Source organism: Dermacentor variabilis, unplaced genomic scaffold (assembly GCF_050947875.1).
Source record: "Dermacentor variabilis isolate Ectoservices unplaced genomic scaffold, ASM5094787v1 scaffold_14, whole genome shotgun sequence".
In the NCBI taxonomy this organism is placed as follows: Eukaryota; Metazoa; Arthropoda; class Arachnida; order Ixodida; family Ixodidae; genus Dermacentor; species Dermacentor variabilis.
The window spans coordinates 6046930-6065606 of NW_027460302.1; the positions used below are offsets into that span (position 1 = coordinate 6046930).

The 18677-nt window shown below is 45.0% G+C and overlaps 1 protein-coding gene across 2 annotated transcripts in view; it reads left to right on the forward strand.

Annotated features, from left to right (window-relative positions):
- LOC142567789 (methylosome protein WDR77-like) overlaps positions 1-18677 on the forward strand; it is a 223545-nt gene that overhangs the window by 80336 nt on the left and 124532 nt on the right. For both annotated transcript variants that reach the window (XM_075677941.1, XM_075677942.1), the window contains exon 4: positions 11189-11241. In XM_075677941.1, the coding sequence (XP_075534056.1) occupies positions 11189-11241 (53 nt within the window). The remainder of the gene's footprint in view (positions 1-11188; positions 11242-18677) is intronic.

An 18677-nucleotide genomic window follows, 5' to 3' on the forward strand; every position in this document is an offset into this window, starting at 1 on the left:
ATCATTCTAGGTCAACATGCCACAAGCACTCTAGAACACCTTATGAGTAGACGTTTAACTCACATTGCTTTAAATATTCATATTTCCTTAAAACAATTAGGGAATGGAATGAACTTAGTCCTTCCATTACTGACACTTTATATTTAAATAACTTCATGACTTCGAGCGGCCACCAACTTCAACAGCGTTCACTTGGAGCTTGCCCCTTGTAGATCATTGAGGAGAGAATGATACGTAGACGAGACAACGTAAAACAAACTGGTTTAATACATCGCTACGGGCAAGCGAACATCGAGCGATAGAGCACCGTAGTGTATGCCAGCAACTACAAAAGTTAGAAGCAGAGTTCTTATCTACAGAGCAGCACGCCCTTTCTTTAGATCCCTTGCCGGGTTCTGTCTTCACAGCACTAAAGTCTGGAACAAACAATTTAAGCACGTATTTATGCTTTGAAGGACGCATTGGTATTGTTTGTGTACTTGCGTGTGGAGTGCCATCCATTCGGTGTGTAGTATTTGAATGAAAAAATGCTATTGCGCAGTGTAGTGCACATGCATAAAGAACGCATCACGGGCACAGGCAAAAGCAAAAAAAAAAACTCTGCATGCGACATGGTGGGGGGGGGGGGAAAGGAACCAGGTAGCGAGCCGGACATGTTGCTATAATAATTTTAAGAAAGCTGCTTTAAAGAGGAGGTGCCACGCGGCTGCTGTTCCTGCTGCCATGACGATGTAAACAACCGATTTGCGCCACCACTTTCCTAAATTATTGCCTGCCCGAAAGGGCCGTAACTGAAGGGCGCCTTGGCGCTTGCGCCGAAAAGAGTGGCTGCATTAACTCGACCAATGGGAGCCTTGTGGAGATTCACACGGCGGTCTGGAACACGAGAACGGTTAGAGTGACCTAGAATCCTCTATGCCTAGAATACTGAGAGAATGTCCAAAGCGCCGGCTCCCGCATGAGGCTTTTGCGGGGAACTGCCGCGCCGCGCTGCTGCTGTGCCGTACCTGTGGGCTTTCTGCGCTCGGGAAGCAAGTGGAAAGCCAGGGGCATCTGGTATTCGCTGCAGTTTTCTTGCATTCAATTTTGATGCAAGACACTTGGAGGCTATTTAACTTCAATGGCGCGATACGGCATGGAACTTGCCCGTCTCTAAGCATTGTCTTAGTGCTGGGGCAGCAAGATACGTAATAGAAAAATCATGTGCCGAACAGCATCAATGTGGCCTAGTTCTGGTGTCAGAGTTATGAAACGGTAATGAAGGAGTTGGTACATGCATAGATACGCGCAAAATGAAGTTTCATGCACGAGGAGAGAGCAAAAACAAAGTTATTCACATGGGCGATGAGGCAAAAAGGGGATGCATGCAATAATTAAGAGTAACGAAAAAAAAAAAAAATCGCTCGCGCCGTCAACTGCAGTAGATATGTGCAGCTACAGCTTCGCTCACCACTACTAGCTTTCCAGTCAAGGTTGCCAGTGGTTTACAACCATATCCAAAGGTCTTCATTCGACAATTTCTTAGCCTCGACTAGTACTTTATTATCCAAAGAGCACCAAAAGAGAGCTTAAGGAAAATGAGATAGAGTAGAGACGGTCGTAGTGCCGTAATCATGTTAGCTTATTTATTTATTTCTTTGTTTATTTATTTATTTATTTATTTATTTATACAATACTGCGGACAAGAAGTCCAAGCAGGGTGGGCAAAATACAAAGATGATATACACAGAAGAACAAGATGAAACAAGTGTGTAACACGTTTTTCACACAAATTGTTTGGTCGTAAGGTAGACAATTAAAAAAAATTTCAACTTGATTACAGTACAACTATAATTAATACACGAAATAACAAGATTATTTACACAATACAGCTCATGGGCACTGGGGGTATGCTTCGGTTAGTTTCACTAACCGAAGCATACCCCCACTATTTCACTATTTCACTTCAGAGATAGTGTGCAGAAACGAGCTTCGCCGTGCTTAGACGAAGCTTATATTAAATGCAGACATTAGAAATAAAAGCAGTGCCAATTAAACTTTATTCCCCGAGGTTTTGCACAAAAGGTGTCCCACAGAAAGAGACTTTATAGATATCCACATAAAAAAAAAATTAAAGGTATAGGTACCAGCATTTCTGCTGTATAAATTAAATAACTGCTGAATCAAAAATACGGCAAGCAATCTACAGATGTAAAAGTGTTATTTCAAATACCCTAGAAAATTGTTCAGGAATACAAACCTGCTCTATATAAATAATAAATATAATCAACAAATATAGAGATCTATGTTCTGTGCCTGTCAAAAATATAACATGAGACAACAAATATTCGTTATAAACAGGTACAGAGTGCACGTTTTGGAGTATGCTGGGGTCATTCATGCATTGGCTTTGTGTCTTTCTACAGGGATCACTGTGCATCAATAAAAAATATTCATCCGAGGTGCTGGAATTACTTCACTATAAAAAGTGAAATAGATGTGAACATTTAAAACAGATTAAAATAATCCAGTTGCACGTACAGCAGCTTAACTTCAAATATTTTGAAGATTCACGGTGCTTAGCGTTCGTGCGTTTCAAAGGCGTTGCAAGAAAATGGAGACAAGTAGTTACGTTGAAAGCAATCATTTCAGCGGCAAGTGAGTGCTGCGAATGGGGCACTCGACCGCAACTTTCCGCTTTTTCCCGATTAGTTCAATAACGTCCATGCATCACGCTGTCGTGACGAAACTACAGGATACTGAAACACCTTGTGAAAAGGTTATCAAAATCTCTGATAAATCTAAAGAGATGGCCAGACGGTTGCAGCAAGCCTCCCTTGTCCCGCAGCTAGACGTGCGTAATCAGCTGCGCTCAGCTGGCTAACATATTCTTTCTTGGTCAGTAGAATATCGCGACAGTGTTCACACTTTGTTTTCAGAACAAACTTCCTTGTCACATAGCTGCAAATGTAAAAAATGAGCCTTTCATCACTTTTTTTAGACATGCGTTTAGCGTGATCCGGTTCTGCACCAGACTGGTTGCCTTCTATCAGCCTTTCGATCAAGCCACATTTTCTGGCTTTGAATGACCTGCATCATCTTGAAATCATCATTGGCTCTGAATTGATGCAATGATGAAATGCCTAGCATTATGGCGGAGGCGTGTGACTGGGGAATGAGGGAAGAGAAGAAAGTAAAAAAAACATCAGGGCGGGGATGCAATATGGGCACGACATTACGCCGTATGATGGCTCAATATGAGAAGCAAGAAAGGTTGGGAGACTGGAAGTGATGATGTAATGCGGAGACAACATTACCAATATTATGCTGTATGACTGAAAAGGTGCAGGGGCTTTACTTTAGGTATGATAGGACAGTGAGAAGAGAGAAAGTAGTGAGGTCTGGAGGTGATATGGTGCGGAGACATCTGGTCAACCTGCCAGAAGCATTCAATCTTACATCTGCTTCACCTGCATTTGCCCGGCCCCTCCTCCTTTTATGAAATTTTTCATTTATACACAAATCAATTTTTTTCTAGATTGAAATGAATATATAACTATTACTGGCCCAGCCATTTATGCATATAATCCGTGAGTCCTCTCATAAATCATCAGCATGTAAATTGTCTCATGCTATCATATGCAAATGGGCCAGCAGTGGGATAAGTGTAATTTATTGCCTAACGTAGGGTTGTTACGTAAAGTAGCAAGCATTTATTGTGCATGACAATGGTATGTGTGTTTGTATTAAATTACCACTCTTGATGCACTGGAAATATTTATATTAACTTTAAATATCAGTACTGCTATCGCCTTCAATGGCAGTAAAATGGGAAAGATTTACGTCCTTATAAATTGTCTCTTTTCATGATGTAATTACAACTACATATGAATAGATCAGCAAGTATAGTTGCTATGTATGAACCGGCGAGCATACAGCATAAATTGTTAAATTTGATGTTAAGAAGGAAACAGCAGAGCGCGGGAGGCAGTCTTGTGGAGGAAATCCAACGCACAAAATAAAAGAAAGCAACTGAAAGGCGCAACGCGCTAGCATGAGCAAGCCGTTTTTATCTGCTTCGTTCTCCTGGTTATGCGCGTAATGTCGTGCTTATTCTATTTTGCAGCATGTTTACGTTTGTCATGCCACACTTAGCTAAATACCTCTGCTCACAATGAAGTGCGCGCTGGATGTGTGCCAGAAACAGACCAGCAAGTGCGGGCCATTGCGGTGACAAAGGTGCAAGCATAGAAGGAAATATACAAAATCCCCGTATTTACAGCACACAAAAGCGTTCTCTGTGTGACGAGCCGCTGCAGTATTACCTTGCAATTACGTAGTATATTTAGGGAGCTTAACTATCGCAATGTTGTCTAATAGCGACCAAATATCAAGCGTATAGCAGACGCCCGCCGCTTTGGCACAGCTTCTGCAGCGGAGAAAGCCCGCGGGTGTGGCACAGCAGCGCGGCGATGTGGCAGTTCGGGAAAAGCTTCACTCTCCCAGTATTCGAACTCACCCTAGCACGGTTTCGTCTGGTCAGGAATGCAGGCGCAAGATTAGACCGTAATGGACATAACCGTATCATGCGCGATCCTGCAGGCACCCGGCGCCAACTTGTCGCGTCGGCAGGCGGGGAGAAGGGGTGAGCGTCCGAAGGAAGAGTAGGCGCCGCTGGTACACGCACGCAAGCACGGCTCGCATGACTTCCAACAGTCGTGTCTCGGCGACTTGTCGACGCCTCATTAAAGCCGAGGAGCCTTACTCTCGCTGGCCCTTTGGTGCCTTCTGCAAATGCCTGATTTTGAATGTCTCCGCGCTTTGCGCTCGCACTAACAGTTGCCACACAAGCAAAGTGTAACATTAGCTATGGTGGAAAATAATGTCCATGCTGAACAGTTTCTGTGAACAATATTTTTTTAAAACCTGTATCGGGGTTTTGATTGAATAAACTGATCACATCATCATGCATCCTGTCATTGTATTTTTTGTGATTTCTATTTTTTACTCATACCAAGTGTGCTGCTACTAATAATTTTATGTATTAATTCTGGTAGGGTTTTCCATAGTACAAGTTACTTGATTCTGTTTGTTTTTTGTATTTATATGTATGACCTCCCTGCAGTGATCTCTTGTGAGATCGGCAGTATTCATGAAAGAATAAATAAACACTATGTGACTTCTGTTTGCCTGCTTGAGCACATGCAGTCCACGCTGTTTTCTCTGCAGGAAGGAAATATTTTTCCATCCTTGGCTCGCCTAAGAACGAGGATTCAGCGGAAGAGCCATTCACACAATAAATGCCCAGTACAGGAAAAAACTGCACATAAACTACAGCAATGTGGTATTTGCAAGTTTCGCCAAGCTGGGGAAAGTAACCTGGCTTCATATCAGTTTCTAGTATCAGCAGACAGCCAACACAATGTGACAAAATTTTAAAAAATAACGAAACGCAGATATTCTGCTGAAATGCACTAAGATCACTTGCTTCGGGCAGGTTAACAGTCCTCTGTCATTGTTTCTCAAGTATTACACAATATAAAATACGATAAAAACACATGCGCAAACAGTAGAACTTATTATTTAATGTCTCAACTCGTGTAACTCTATGGAAACTGCTCTACGCCTCCCGAGCAAGCGCCAAAACTGGGAGGGCGAGTGTCAAGTGACGAGAGGAAGCCTGCAAGGCACTTGGGATGAGGAGATATGTCTCTATGCTTAGTTTTTTCAGTCCTGAAGAAACTAATAATCGGAACATTTTTCAGATTTTATTTTCACTTTGCTACCAAAGCAGTTTTGGACGGAGATGTCAGAAATATGATGAACAGCCCAGAATACCTGTAATCCTAGAATTTACACCAGTAGGCACGTTGAACTGAGCATAATAGAATCTGTTGGCTTTTGTGTTTGTGCTATTGTTTGAGACTATTCTTTTGGTTCTGCCAAGTGCCATTAAATTTAAAAAGTAGCATTGCTAGGCTCGAGGAAACGGGTTCGATCCCCGGCCGCCACGGCCACATATTGCTGGGAGCGGAATGCCAGAACCCCAGGTGTTCAATGTTAATCCGGAGTTCCCCACTGCGGCGAGCCTCTTAATCATATCGTAGTTTTGGAAAGTAAAACCCCGGAATTTATTATCTGAGAAGTTAGTTCGCTGAATCATGTGTAATGCATACGCCATAAAGGCAAAATTTTAACATACCCCCACTCCCTCCTCAGCTAGCCCCCTCTCTTGCTACGGCCACGATCACCGGGAAAGTACTTGGTCGAGTTCCAGTGGCGTGCTTGTCAGCCTGAGTCGTGAAGATGGCTATTTGTTTTTGTTTCGTGCGAGGCCACAGAAAATCCAGTGTCGAGTTCTGTTGGCTCCGAGTGAAAATTTCCGATAAAGGCAATAAATAAATAGAGGGAAACCTTACAATCAAATTGTGGGCTGGCGATTCGACCCCAGGAACTACGGATTGCGAGACCAGCACGTTAACCCATTCAGCCACTGTCGGTGGATGGTGCGCACACTCTTAAACAGGGTTTTCTATGAAGAAAAAGTTCGAACGAGGCACATGCACGTGCCTTCCATGCTGCGCCCACTTCCTCTTCGATAGGGTCCCGCCAACAACAGCCTCCCATGATTTCCGATGCGAACATAGCTTGTTTGGGCTATCACATTCCCCTCTTAATGGGAATTGTAAACGTCTTGTATTGTGCTAGCTGTGATATACTCACCCACATTAATACTGCCGTCTACTTACGCTCACTCACTCACCTTCGTACTTACATCTACCAACACTCACGAGCACTTACCGACATTCACACTCATATTGAGAGTCACCTCAACTCACAAGCATGCACTCACATTCACACTCACCCGCACTCAATAACTCAGGTTCACGCTCACCTCCACTCAACCACGTTCACGCTCATTTCCACTCACAAGCACTCCCTTACGTTCACACTCACCTGCACTCGCTCACTTACTCACATTCACACTCACCTGCACTCGCACTCACAGGCACTCACTCACGTTCACACTCACCTCCACTGACACTCGCAGCACTCAGTCACGTTCACACTCACCTCCACTCACACTCGCTGTGCTCAGTCACGTTCTTACCTCCACTCACACTCACCGGCACTCACTCACCTCTGCTCACACTCACTTCCACTCACATTCACTGGCATTCACTCACGCTCGCACTCACTGGCACTCACTCCCGCTTACCTCCACTCAGACTCACTCGCACTCACCTCCGCTCACACTCTGGCACTCACGTGCACTCCCACTCATCTCCGCTCACACTCACTGGCAACTCGCACTCACGCCTTTGAAATGAGTGCGAGTGAGTGCGCCGACATTGCTTCAGACTCCACTCAATACAAAGCGGTAATTAGGTAAATCCGAACAAAATTTCGCGATACATTGAACCCAGTGGCCTATTGTGTTTCTTCATATCGACCTGGAGATGCAGAGTGCTTTGAAAGTTGCTTGACTACATGGCAGCACCTGCTGGGGCCTAACTGTACCTTGATGATAACTGACAAACAGGTGTCAGCAGAATTTGAGCCCTGCCACGTCCTAACTGTCATGTGCAGATGTGTTAACAGTGTACAGTTGAACCTTGTTACAATGAAACCTCGTTACTATGAGCACCACATTAACAAGCTTTTCAGATTAATGAACTTTTGAGACATCCATTACTGTCTTCATATAGTTTTAGTGTAAAAATATTTAAGTACTACGAACTTCAGAATACTGAACTTTTCAGAAAAACAAACATTATTCAGTTTCCTTATCATGTTAACAACGCCTCAGTACTACGAACTAATATTCTGAAATCTGGGGATTTGTTGGTTTACATGTATCCTTCATGGCAGCTGAAACAGTTGGGTAGCAGACGACAGTGCGCAGATAGCGGATACCGTGGTGCATGGGTTCGGAAAATGCGGAACGGTGCTCAAGAAAGAAAAATGCGAGCAAGAAACCTTTTTCTTTCAATCTTTTGTGGACGGGACAACACATCAGGTTTTGCGAGCACATGCTCCACCCAGGAAAGTGTCACCTAGCAATAGAAGCGCGTCTCTTCCTTCTTTCACCCTTTTTTTTGGCGCATGCCACTTTCTTTTGCACTTCTTTCTGCAGTTGTACTAGTTATGCATGGAGACAAATGTAAGCTCCGCACTCGTGGGGATGCCACACGGTCGCACTTTGCACTTTCAGGGCGGTGTCGTTTACGTGCGCTTGCACTTTGGCATAGTTCAGGTGTCTGTCTCAAGCAAGATAGCCAGTGCCCATGGCAAGAAATGTGAAAAATAAACAAACAGCAAGAAACATTGGGCTTTCGAGGCGACACGGAGCCACATTTTTGTCCATAGTTTGCTTGACGTCAGTGTCTGTTTTGCACATGTCACTCTTATTATAAGAGTGCTTCAGCAGTTCGTGGCGGCACAATCTATGGAAAATAGCAACAGCGCGGGCCGACAGCCAACAGCGACGTTTTTGTGGATAGCTCATATGGTGACAACTTATGTACTAATGGGTGGAGTGGTTAATTTTGGGGCTTCCACTATAACATTTCATAATGAACGATTTACTGCAGTCCTCTGAAGTTCGTTATACCGAGGTTTCACTGTATTACAACGGTGCATCTAATTTGAATATACCTTGGTTATATCCAATATTTGTTACATGCACACAGTTGTTACATGCGAATTTTGGTGAGCAAGTTTTTAAGTTTGCTTTTTTATGTTCCGTGATTTATTATATGCATGTTGATTACATCAAGGCTTAACTGCATTTTACAAGCTCCCATGCTGTTGGAGTGCGTGTACAGCCTCACTGTGAGTGATTTAGCACCTCTACTTTTAATTAAATGGCATTTGTTACGAAGCCCATCTATGGTCCTGATGACTTCATTTTAACAGCTGACTGTAAATGAATGTAGGGTCAAGACGAAGCTCATATGGAGGCTATGAAAAAATGCGTGACCAAGCGAGAGGGGTCCACAAATGCTCGAGTGTTGACAAAGCTACCCAGAAGCAGCAAGAGAATGACTTCTGGTCCTGCTGGTCGCTGTAAATGACTCAATGCTTTAAAAAGTCTGAGTGTATGGTGGACCTAACAGCGGAAGGACCATGCGAATAGAAAAGGTCTGGATCATACTTGTACGGCCTTCTTCTCTTCCGTCTTTGTCTTACTTGCATAATTACGCCCGCCATGCATTTATATAAATTCACCCATGTTCTCATGCCTTTATTAATTTGTTTTTGTTTGTTATGCGAAGCTTTCTTTGGCTCTTCCCATTGTTTGTCGTTCATCATCATTTCTTCGTCAGATATATTTGTGTACATTTATACGTTGTCAGAATTACTGAGATGCAGCCAATTGCTAATCGTAACTTTGAATCAGCAGCTGCTGCCACGAGATGATGGTGCGGTGATGACAGTGGCAGATGATGGTGGCACTTCATTGTTTGTGCATCGTGGAGCAAGCGTGCCCAAGGCTTCATAAGCCATCGTCAACAGGGATCAATGGGGAGATTGCTTTGGGCCATTGCACTGAGCATGCATGCATGAAGCATGCACCCTGTCAGCCAAGGTTAAATGGCCAGGGGTTGACAATTGTAGGGAGGTTGCGCAAGTTTCTTAATTTCTGTAGAGTTCACTAGTTGCAATTTAAGTCTATTTATTCAATCGGTTTTTTGTTCGCGTTAATCGCTGCTGCTTCATGGCAAGGACTACTCTGGGCTGCTAATACAGATAAACGTTGATATAAAGAAGTTGGTAAATAAGCAATTTGCTTCACTATATTGAAATTTTGTAATATTTAAATTGAACCTTTTATGCGAATAAGTACAGCCACCAATGGATTTTCATTCGTGTAAGGAACCACAATATCTCAATTTTTTAGCAATTGGAAACTGCTACTTTTGTTGACTTTGAGAGTCAGCGACGAAAAACGCAGTTTTGTGCCGTATCGACGATATCTTCACATTTTCGGTATGCAGCGAAGCGTGCGGTATGCTTTGGTGTCTACTCTGCCCCCACAGCTGATAGTGTTGCCCGCAGTAGGACAACACCATCATGTAAAGCGCCGGTAATGGGGAATGAATGCTGCATCTGCCACTTGCTTCACCCCGCCTCCGAAACTCGAGATCATGCAACCTCAAATACTAAGTGCACAGGAAGACGGCACCCATGATGCCATGTCATCTCAGCACACCCACTCTTTGCTTGCAGATTACATATAAAACAGGGTGTGCAGGCTTCATATATGCTCAGCCACACTGACAGCCATGTGAAGCCGCGGCCGCACTTGAATATGTGACACACGCAAACTTGTTCCTCACTTCCCCCCCTCCTGATCCTTAGAAGCACTTCCTGTTGGGCTAGTTAGTAGCTGTTCATTATGAAACATAAAGACGCCAAATAAACAGACACAGAAGAGAAGAGAACGGGACAGGGCGCCTCCTGCTCCACTTGTGCGTGCTTGGTCACATTACCGTTACTTTCTGCTCTCCCCCTTTCCCCTTGCTTGTATGGAAGGATGGTGCTCATCAAGCCACCATCGTTCTCGGCTCACTCTCGCACGTTTTTGCTCGCCCCCAAAGCATACAGCATATGAGGCGCCATAGGGCACAATATGAACGCCACATACTTGTGTTGCACGTTTCTTTTCCTTTTGATGTGAATAGCATTCTTAGCCTACTTTAGACACTTTGGCTCTGTCTAGCGTGTTTATACCGCCTGCCCTTCAATGAAAAAAAAAAAATCGTAATCCTTTGAAATTTATCTGGTGTTAGGTGGAATCAAACCTGCGCCACAAGTGCAGCAGCCTGGTGCTTTAGCACTGCACCACGAATGCGTACGGGCAGTGAGAGAATACTTTTCAGTGTTAGCATGCACTGCCACTACACCCGTCTCAGAGGCCACGCATAAACTTTGAGGGCACATCACTAGGTGGCGCAGCATGTCCTGAGGGAAGCACGGGAGAGGAGCTCGGCTACAGTATATTATAGCTCATACACGACCTATTTTGGCCGTGGCAGTACAGTGTCACTACATTGCTTTAATGGGAATCACATAAACCTTGACAACCATCGGGAAGTGGGATCTGGCAGAATTTTTTTTTCGTCCATCCCTGTCTTTTCTGTGCTGTTGCACTGTAAAGGATGGTTACACAGCCAAGTGCAGTGAATGCCCTTGTGTTGTGCAGGATCAAGCTGTGGGACATGACCTCTATGGAATGCTCCAGGACATATGTGGCAGGTGAGCACGACAGGTGTTTTTTTTTTCAGAAGCGCTTTTTGTTTGCATAAAATTATAGTGTTTGATACTAAAAATACTAACTGAATCACTGCAATCAATGGGCCACAGTAGGAATCATGGGCAGTGTGTGAATGTTTCTGCAATTAGGCATCGATTCCCAAAAGTACATCTTGAGCGTTTTGTTCTCTCAGGTTGTGAAGTGTAGTATCTCAAAACAGCATGTTGGATTTTGAGAGACGTTGTTGTGGCTTCTTGATAAACTCTGGCCATATGGTGTTCTTTAGCCCTCATCCAACAGGGGAATGTGTTATATCCTGAGTTTTGGTTTTGAAACACCACGCCCATTGTTGTCAATGTACCCCGCTGTGCTCCCTTTCCTTTCTGCTGGAATAAACTGAGCGCTTCTTTGGTCCTCGTTAACCCCTTTGAGGGTCGAATTATTTTGAAAAAAATTTCCCAGGTGGTCAAATTACTTTATTGCAGATCTTAAGCGTACAAAATGTATAAAGTCCGGAATAAATAGTAAAAAAAAATTAGGAACAGTATTTTGGTGTCTGCATTACTCAGAACTGCAAAATGTTCAATAGTATTTCAGAGTGTGGTTGTCCTTGGAAACACGACTCTACGCACAGCGCCTTATCGCAGTCTGCACATTTAAAATGCGTGTCTGTTCTCATCTTGGAGCAACGAGTTGTGTTGGCGCGCACATGACATCTTCTCCGCGTGCGGCTGCCTTGGGCAGAGGTCTGAGGCACCCTCTCGCGTAAGCGCGTTGCTGCAGAGAGCGAGAATACCTCGTGAGCGGTGGTGATAAATAAGCTAAGAGCAGCGACAATCAAGATAGAAATCAACTTCACCGCCCTGCAAGAGAGTGCCGACAAAGAAAAAATTGACGTTTCGCGTGCCTCCGTTGCGATCACGCGGCGAAACCGAAACCGCCAAAGGGGCGTTGCCGCAGTCTGAGCGATGCGCTGAAGCTAGTAATCAGTTCTGTTTATCTCCCCAAGAAGGTAGCACCAATTTCAAACGCGTCTTGTAAGTGCTAAGAGGTGGCAGCACCTCCCGGTGAGCACGCATCGTCATTATGGCGCGAAATTTCAAACGGAGGGTCGGAACCGTACCCGTACGGCAAAGACCTTGCGGGACAGAAAACCGCCGCCGTACATGTACGGCAAAAACCTTCAAAGGGTTAAGGGAAGACCTTTATCTTCTGTGGTGCTCCGCGCCCCGCCCGCTATGTCCGCTCACCTTTGGCCGGCGGTGTCCCAACACCACTGCACTAGATCACTACAGAATGCTACCTCAACAATTAAGGAAGTTTTCTTCTTGACAAGAGATTGCCCTGCATGTGTCAGTGAAGGTTTACTCCAATTGATACTGCACAAGGCTGTGCAGACTTTACTGCTTGTCATATTGCACTCATGTCGATTTTACAACATAAAAGAATAAAGCACATGCACCTGAAGAGCTCTGATTTGCTGACGCTGCAGCTGTGCTACTCATCTAATACTATGACGTAATAGTTCTGGGAAACCCGCAAGGTGGAGAGAAGTAATTAATAAAGGGAAAATCAGACATCCACCTGTGCATAGCAATTGCTACAAAGGAAACCCATAGGTGTTCCTCGAAGGAAAAGCCTCATTGTTGAAGAAAAATTCGTCCTGGTCCGGGACTCGAACCCGAGACCACCGCCTTTCCAGGGCAGCCGCTCTACCATCTGAGCTAACCAGGCGGCTGGCAGGTGGCAGGGCGAAGTCGAATTTGTCAACAACTCGAAGCAAAGGCATGTCTGCGTCCACCCGTGACGATTGTCAGCACATGCCGGCCCAAGCATCAGGCCTCTACTCGGTTCATGAGCCTCCTCTCCGTCTCAAAGGCAGCTGCACGATGACTCTTTGCAAGGAATTCACTGGGCCAAACACAAGAGCTTTTGGCTATTCTACAGCCTGTCACTCTGCTTGCTTGGACGTTCCTGCGAGCCGTCCGCTTTCCGTTCAGGAGTGTTTCGCTCGTCACCATTGCCACTGTCATGAGCCTCCTCCCACTGTCTACGCTAAGCATAAATTGAACGGCACAAGCGCAACCTTCGCAATGCATTCAGTGACCGCCGCTACCCTGATGCTATCAGCGATCAAGATTTCACTGCAAGCAGTGGCAGGCGAGCCTTTCGATGTTCTGTGCTCACACAATCTGCGGGTGCATGGCTTACCGAAGCTTTGCAGGAGCAGCTCTGCCATCTGGTTTCTTCAGCTCGAGAATCACTTCTTTGTCAACATGAGTGACCAACACTTGCGTTATCTTCATGCAAGTCCCAAGCTGCTAGACGGTCTACTTTTGGAGCTCCGACTTCTACAGGCTCGGGCATCTACGAGAAACTGCTGCAGGTCACGATTTCGCTGTATGGTATCGCATTGCGTGAGAGATGTACCAGACACTACCAATGATGACATCATCTGCACTCATTACCTGGTTCTTTATTTACCATTGGACTTTATTTCAATCGTGCTTTGCCCTAGGAGGAGGGCCCTGTAGTGGTCCGACTAGGACCTCCAATGCAGGTGATGAAGAAGATGGGCTCACATGCAGGTAGTGCGAGAATAGAACACGCTAGTGCATTCGACCCGAGCGACCGCAGTGTCGGCCGCTCCGAAGATTTCGCTGCGCCATGGTTAGCCGCCTAAATAAACCATGGCTACGGTGGCTATCTTTTCGCGCCGCCTCCCACAACATCTTCTTTTGTGAATTTGGGTTCAAGCAGGAGGCAGTGTTAGTATAACAACTTGCACTGTGACATCATTTCAATTTGAATTCACAGACTTTATTATCTGAATATTTTCAAATGAGCTTAGAAATAAATTTAGACTATAAAGTTCGCAGTTCATTTGCATATCACAAACAACAATTTATCATTACAGAAATCGTGTTGATAAACTGAACCGCCACATTTTTAAAAAAATGTAGGGAAATCATGGGAAACTTTTGTCTGAGTTAGAGGAAAGCTGGCTTCCGAGGTTGGCAGCACTGAAAACACTTAGTGGTCCAAGCTAGTAGGTAAATTGAGTCACTGCATGTATGAAAGAATGTGGATATGAACTGCAAAGTGGGCTGTTTGCAAAGAATACTTAATGAAAAAAGAGAGCGCTACGAAGACAAGGACGAAAGAACAACATGTACGACAGACAAGGCGCTACTTCCAACTAAATGTTTTTTGAAGAAACAGAACTTTAAATAGATGCAACCAAGGACGGCCCATCGTGACATCACGACCTCCCTATCTCTTCAGAAAAGCTATCTCCTTTTCGGTAAGCGTCACTGAAGGGCAACTAATGCACGTGCCCTCGGCCTTTGCAATGTAAAAAGCTCCCAATATCTCCCGTTCTAGTCTATCTCTAGACCATGCCAGAAACCTGGTGTCGCGAAGATACGGACGGCAATTGTGACGTTTACAGTGTTCTGCCAGATGGCCCCCCGCATTGTTATTTACGGCCCAATTGTGCTCACGCGCCCTTTCATTAAAACACCGTCCGGTTTGACCGATATAAACCTGTTGGCAACTTAGGGGTATCTCGTATACGACATTACTTTTGCAAGCAGTGTACTGCGCTGCATGTTTCTTAGAGCATGGTTCGCGTTTTGCTTTTGTCATCATAGGGCATATCTTGGCCAGCTTACATGGTGCACTGAACAGAAGATTGATACTGTGCCTTTGTGCCACCTTCTTGAGGTTGTGGGATATCCTGTGCCAATAAGGAATAACATGTAATATCTTCCTATCAGATGGCTTTTTTGTGTTAGTGCCCTCTCTTGCCTGTTTGATCTTTTGAAGAAGTTTGTCGCAAACGCTAGAAATCAATAGTGAAGGGAAACCGGCTAGACGTAGCCTTGAAACTTGGTTATTGAAACTGATTTCTATTTTGTGGCTGCAAGATTTGTTTAGCGCTTCTTTTAGACAAGTCATTGCAACTCCTCGTTTTACTAGCTGGGAGTGCGCAGTGTCGTATGAGATTAGCTGCTTGTTCAACCTCGGCTGGTATTCGAAACAGACATGCGTGTTGAACAAGCAGCTAATCTCATACGACACTGCGCACTCCAAGCTAGTAAAACGAGGAATTGCAATGACTTGTCTAAAAGAAGCGCTAAAGAAATCTTGCAGCCACAAAATAGAAATCAGTTTCAATAACCAAGTTTCAAGGCTACGTCTAGCCGGTTTCCCTTCACTATTGATTTCTAGCGTTTGCGACAAACTTCTTCAAAAGATCAAACAGGCAAGAGAGGGCACTAACACAAAAAAGCCATCTGATAGGAAGATATTACATGTTATTCCTTATTGGCACAGGATATCCCACAACCTCAAGAAGGTGGCACAAAGGCACAGTATCAATCTTCTGTTCAGTGCACCATGTAAGCTGGCCAAGATATGCCCTATGATGACAAAAGCAAAACGCGAACCATGCTCTAAGAAACATGCAGCGCAGTACACTGCTTGCAAAAGTAATGTCGTATACGAGATACCCCTAAGTTGCCAACAGGTTTATATCGGTCAAACCGGACGGTGTTTTAATGAAAGGGCGCGTGAGCACAATTGGGCCGTAAATAACAATGCGGGGGGCCATCTGGCAGAACACTGTAAACGTCACAATTGCCGTCCGTATCTTCGCGACACCAGGTTTCTGGCATGGTCTAGAGATAGACTAGAACGGGAGATATTGGGAGCTTTTTACATTGCAAAGGCCGAGGGCACGTGCATTAGTTGCCCTTCAGTGACGCTTACCGAAAAGGAGATAGCTTTTCTGAAGAGATAGGGAGGTCGTGATGTCACGATGGGCCGTCCTTGGTTGCATCTATTTAAAGTTCTGTTTCTTCAAAAAACATTTAGTTGGAAGTAGCGCCTTGTCTGTCGTACATGTTGTTCTTTCGTCCTTGTCTTCGTAGCGCTCTCTTTTTTCATTAAGTATGCTCAACCAACTCGCCCACATCAAGCTTCTGCTGCAAAGAATACTAATTGCACTAAAAAGGACTTCTCTTTTTCCTCAAAAACTCAAAGCTCACACACTTCTGCGAATGTTCTTTCCAAATGATACGTCATGAGACAGTACAGGACCTAGTCTTGCTTACATTTCCTTTCTCGAAAACTCTGCACTCGTGACTTTCCTGTCAAAATCCTCGTGCCGTTCATGACCTGTAAGTACTGGGCGCACAATGTTAAAGAAACACATTATGGTTGCCATGCCTTGTTTTGTTCTTACAAGTGCATCTTGGAAATCGGCTCAAAATAGTTTTTGCAGGTGTTCTTTGGTTTGTGCGAGTGAAAGTGATTGTGAATGCCTTTCTAAAAATCCAGGAGTCGTTGCTTACTTCCTGGGAAAGACATTATACACAGTGGTTTCTGGTCTTGCGCACCCGCACAGCAGTGGGCATGCACCATCTTGGCAGGATGTGCACATGGTTCCGAAATATTTAGCAGAAAATGACACAGCACCAACTCCGCACCTTTTGTTGTTACACTAGCCATGCCAAAGTGACAGTCACTATTGGTAGGAGGGAGTTAGGGTCAGCAATTTCAAATTGAAATTCCTGCTTAAAATGTGTGCTGTGAACCCAATTCCCCCATTTTTTTTTTTTTTTTTCTGTGAGCATGTGTATGCTTAGCCATACTCAGGGTGTCTACCAACCAGGAAAACTGGGAATTCTTAGGGACTTTCAATAGTCATGAAATACTCAGGGACATCTCAGGGAATTTGTGCTTCTATCATGGAAAATTAGCAGTCATTTTATTGAAAGCGGACGAAAGTCATCCTAATGCTCGCTCGAGTAAAAGCGAGGAATCTTAACAAGTTGTCTTTGACACCATGTCGTTGGTTGGAGGAGTTGCCAGTGTACAGTCAGTGACCAATTTTCTGGACACCCGATTTTTGGGACATGCCCGATAATGCGAATGGCTTCGTGGCACCACCATGTACCCCATAAAGTGAACATATAAGGATGTCTCAGATTTCGGATGCAAAAACCCTTTGCTGTTCTATTTTTCAGATGTTTTCCCGCTACCGCAGATCCGAAACCGCATTAATCAAAGCCAACACCGCTGTTTTTAATATCTCGCCGCCTGGAACCGGCGCTCTCACACGCAAGTCCGCTGGCAGCCATAGCCACCACCGTGGCAATGCGAGGCCTAGCTGCTTCGACGTTCGCTATTAAGATTCTTGCTGTTAGGTGCTGTGTTTTTCATTAAAAGAATTCGCTGCTGTCAGCAATGGCGCCGAGTCCGCCTCTGTAATCCTCACAGTTGACTCCGAAGATTGGGAAGCATGGTGCGTTGCATAATGCCGATTCACTAAAGGCAGCCTCGCCTCAGCACTTCGTCTGTTATGCGGTGAAGCATACTTGAAGTATTGCAGTGGAGCTTAAGCATGGGAAGGGGCAATTGTCACTAGGCACAGTACATATTGTTACGCAGATTTTGCGAGTATATAAAAACTACATTTACAATATATATACAGAGTGAGCCTGAATAGTTAAAATAGCTGACCATCAACAACATGCAGCAGCCAGCGTCTCCAATCTTCTTCCTCTCTCTTCTCTCATCCTTCCATAACAGGGCCTCTGGGTGGCTAAGCCCTGTCTCGGCGCATGGCAGGCGAAGAATTGCGAGCGAAGTATGGCTTCAGTCGCGAAACGTGCGCGACGTCTACAGGCGTCTGTCTTAAAGATGGATCAAAGTGTAGTAGCGAAATCTCGTAATTGACGTCGTTAACTTGGCGTACGACTTCATAAGACTGATAAGACAACAAAACAATAAGGCCCTGTGTATCGAGAGAGAAGCTTCTGGGAGAGGCCAACCCGACTATATGGTGACCAGAGGAGCACCCAAGCACCTGGTGCAAACTTAACATCATGATGGCAGCGGTTGTAATGCTCTTTCTGTATATCCTGCAAGGCTAATAAATGAGATCGGGCGATTTGACGGGCCATGCTAGCGTGATCTATGACTTCACGAGCGTACTCACTTGCTACACATAGCACCGAAGGGAGGATGAGGTCAAACGGCAGTGTGAGGTCGCGACCGTACAAGAGATAAAAGGGTGAATATCCTGCGGTGTCACGTCGGGACGAGTTATACACGAACGTCACGTAAGCCAGCGTGGCATCCTAGTCGCGGTGATCGTTGGAAACATACATCGACAGCATCTCTGTGATTGTTCGGTTGAGACGTTCCGTAAGACCGTTCATTTGTGGGTGGTAGGCAGTGGACAGCTTGGGCTCAGTGGTACAAGAGCGGAGGAGGTCATCCACAGTTCTAGACAAGAACGAGCGGCTGCGGTCTGTAAGTAACTGTCGAAGTGCATCGGGCTGGAAAAGGACGTCGTGAAGGAAAAAATCAGAAAGTCAGTTATGCAACTAGTTGGCAACGCCTTTGTTGTCGCGTAGCGTGTCGTGTA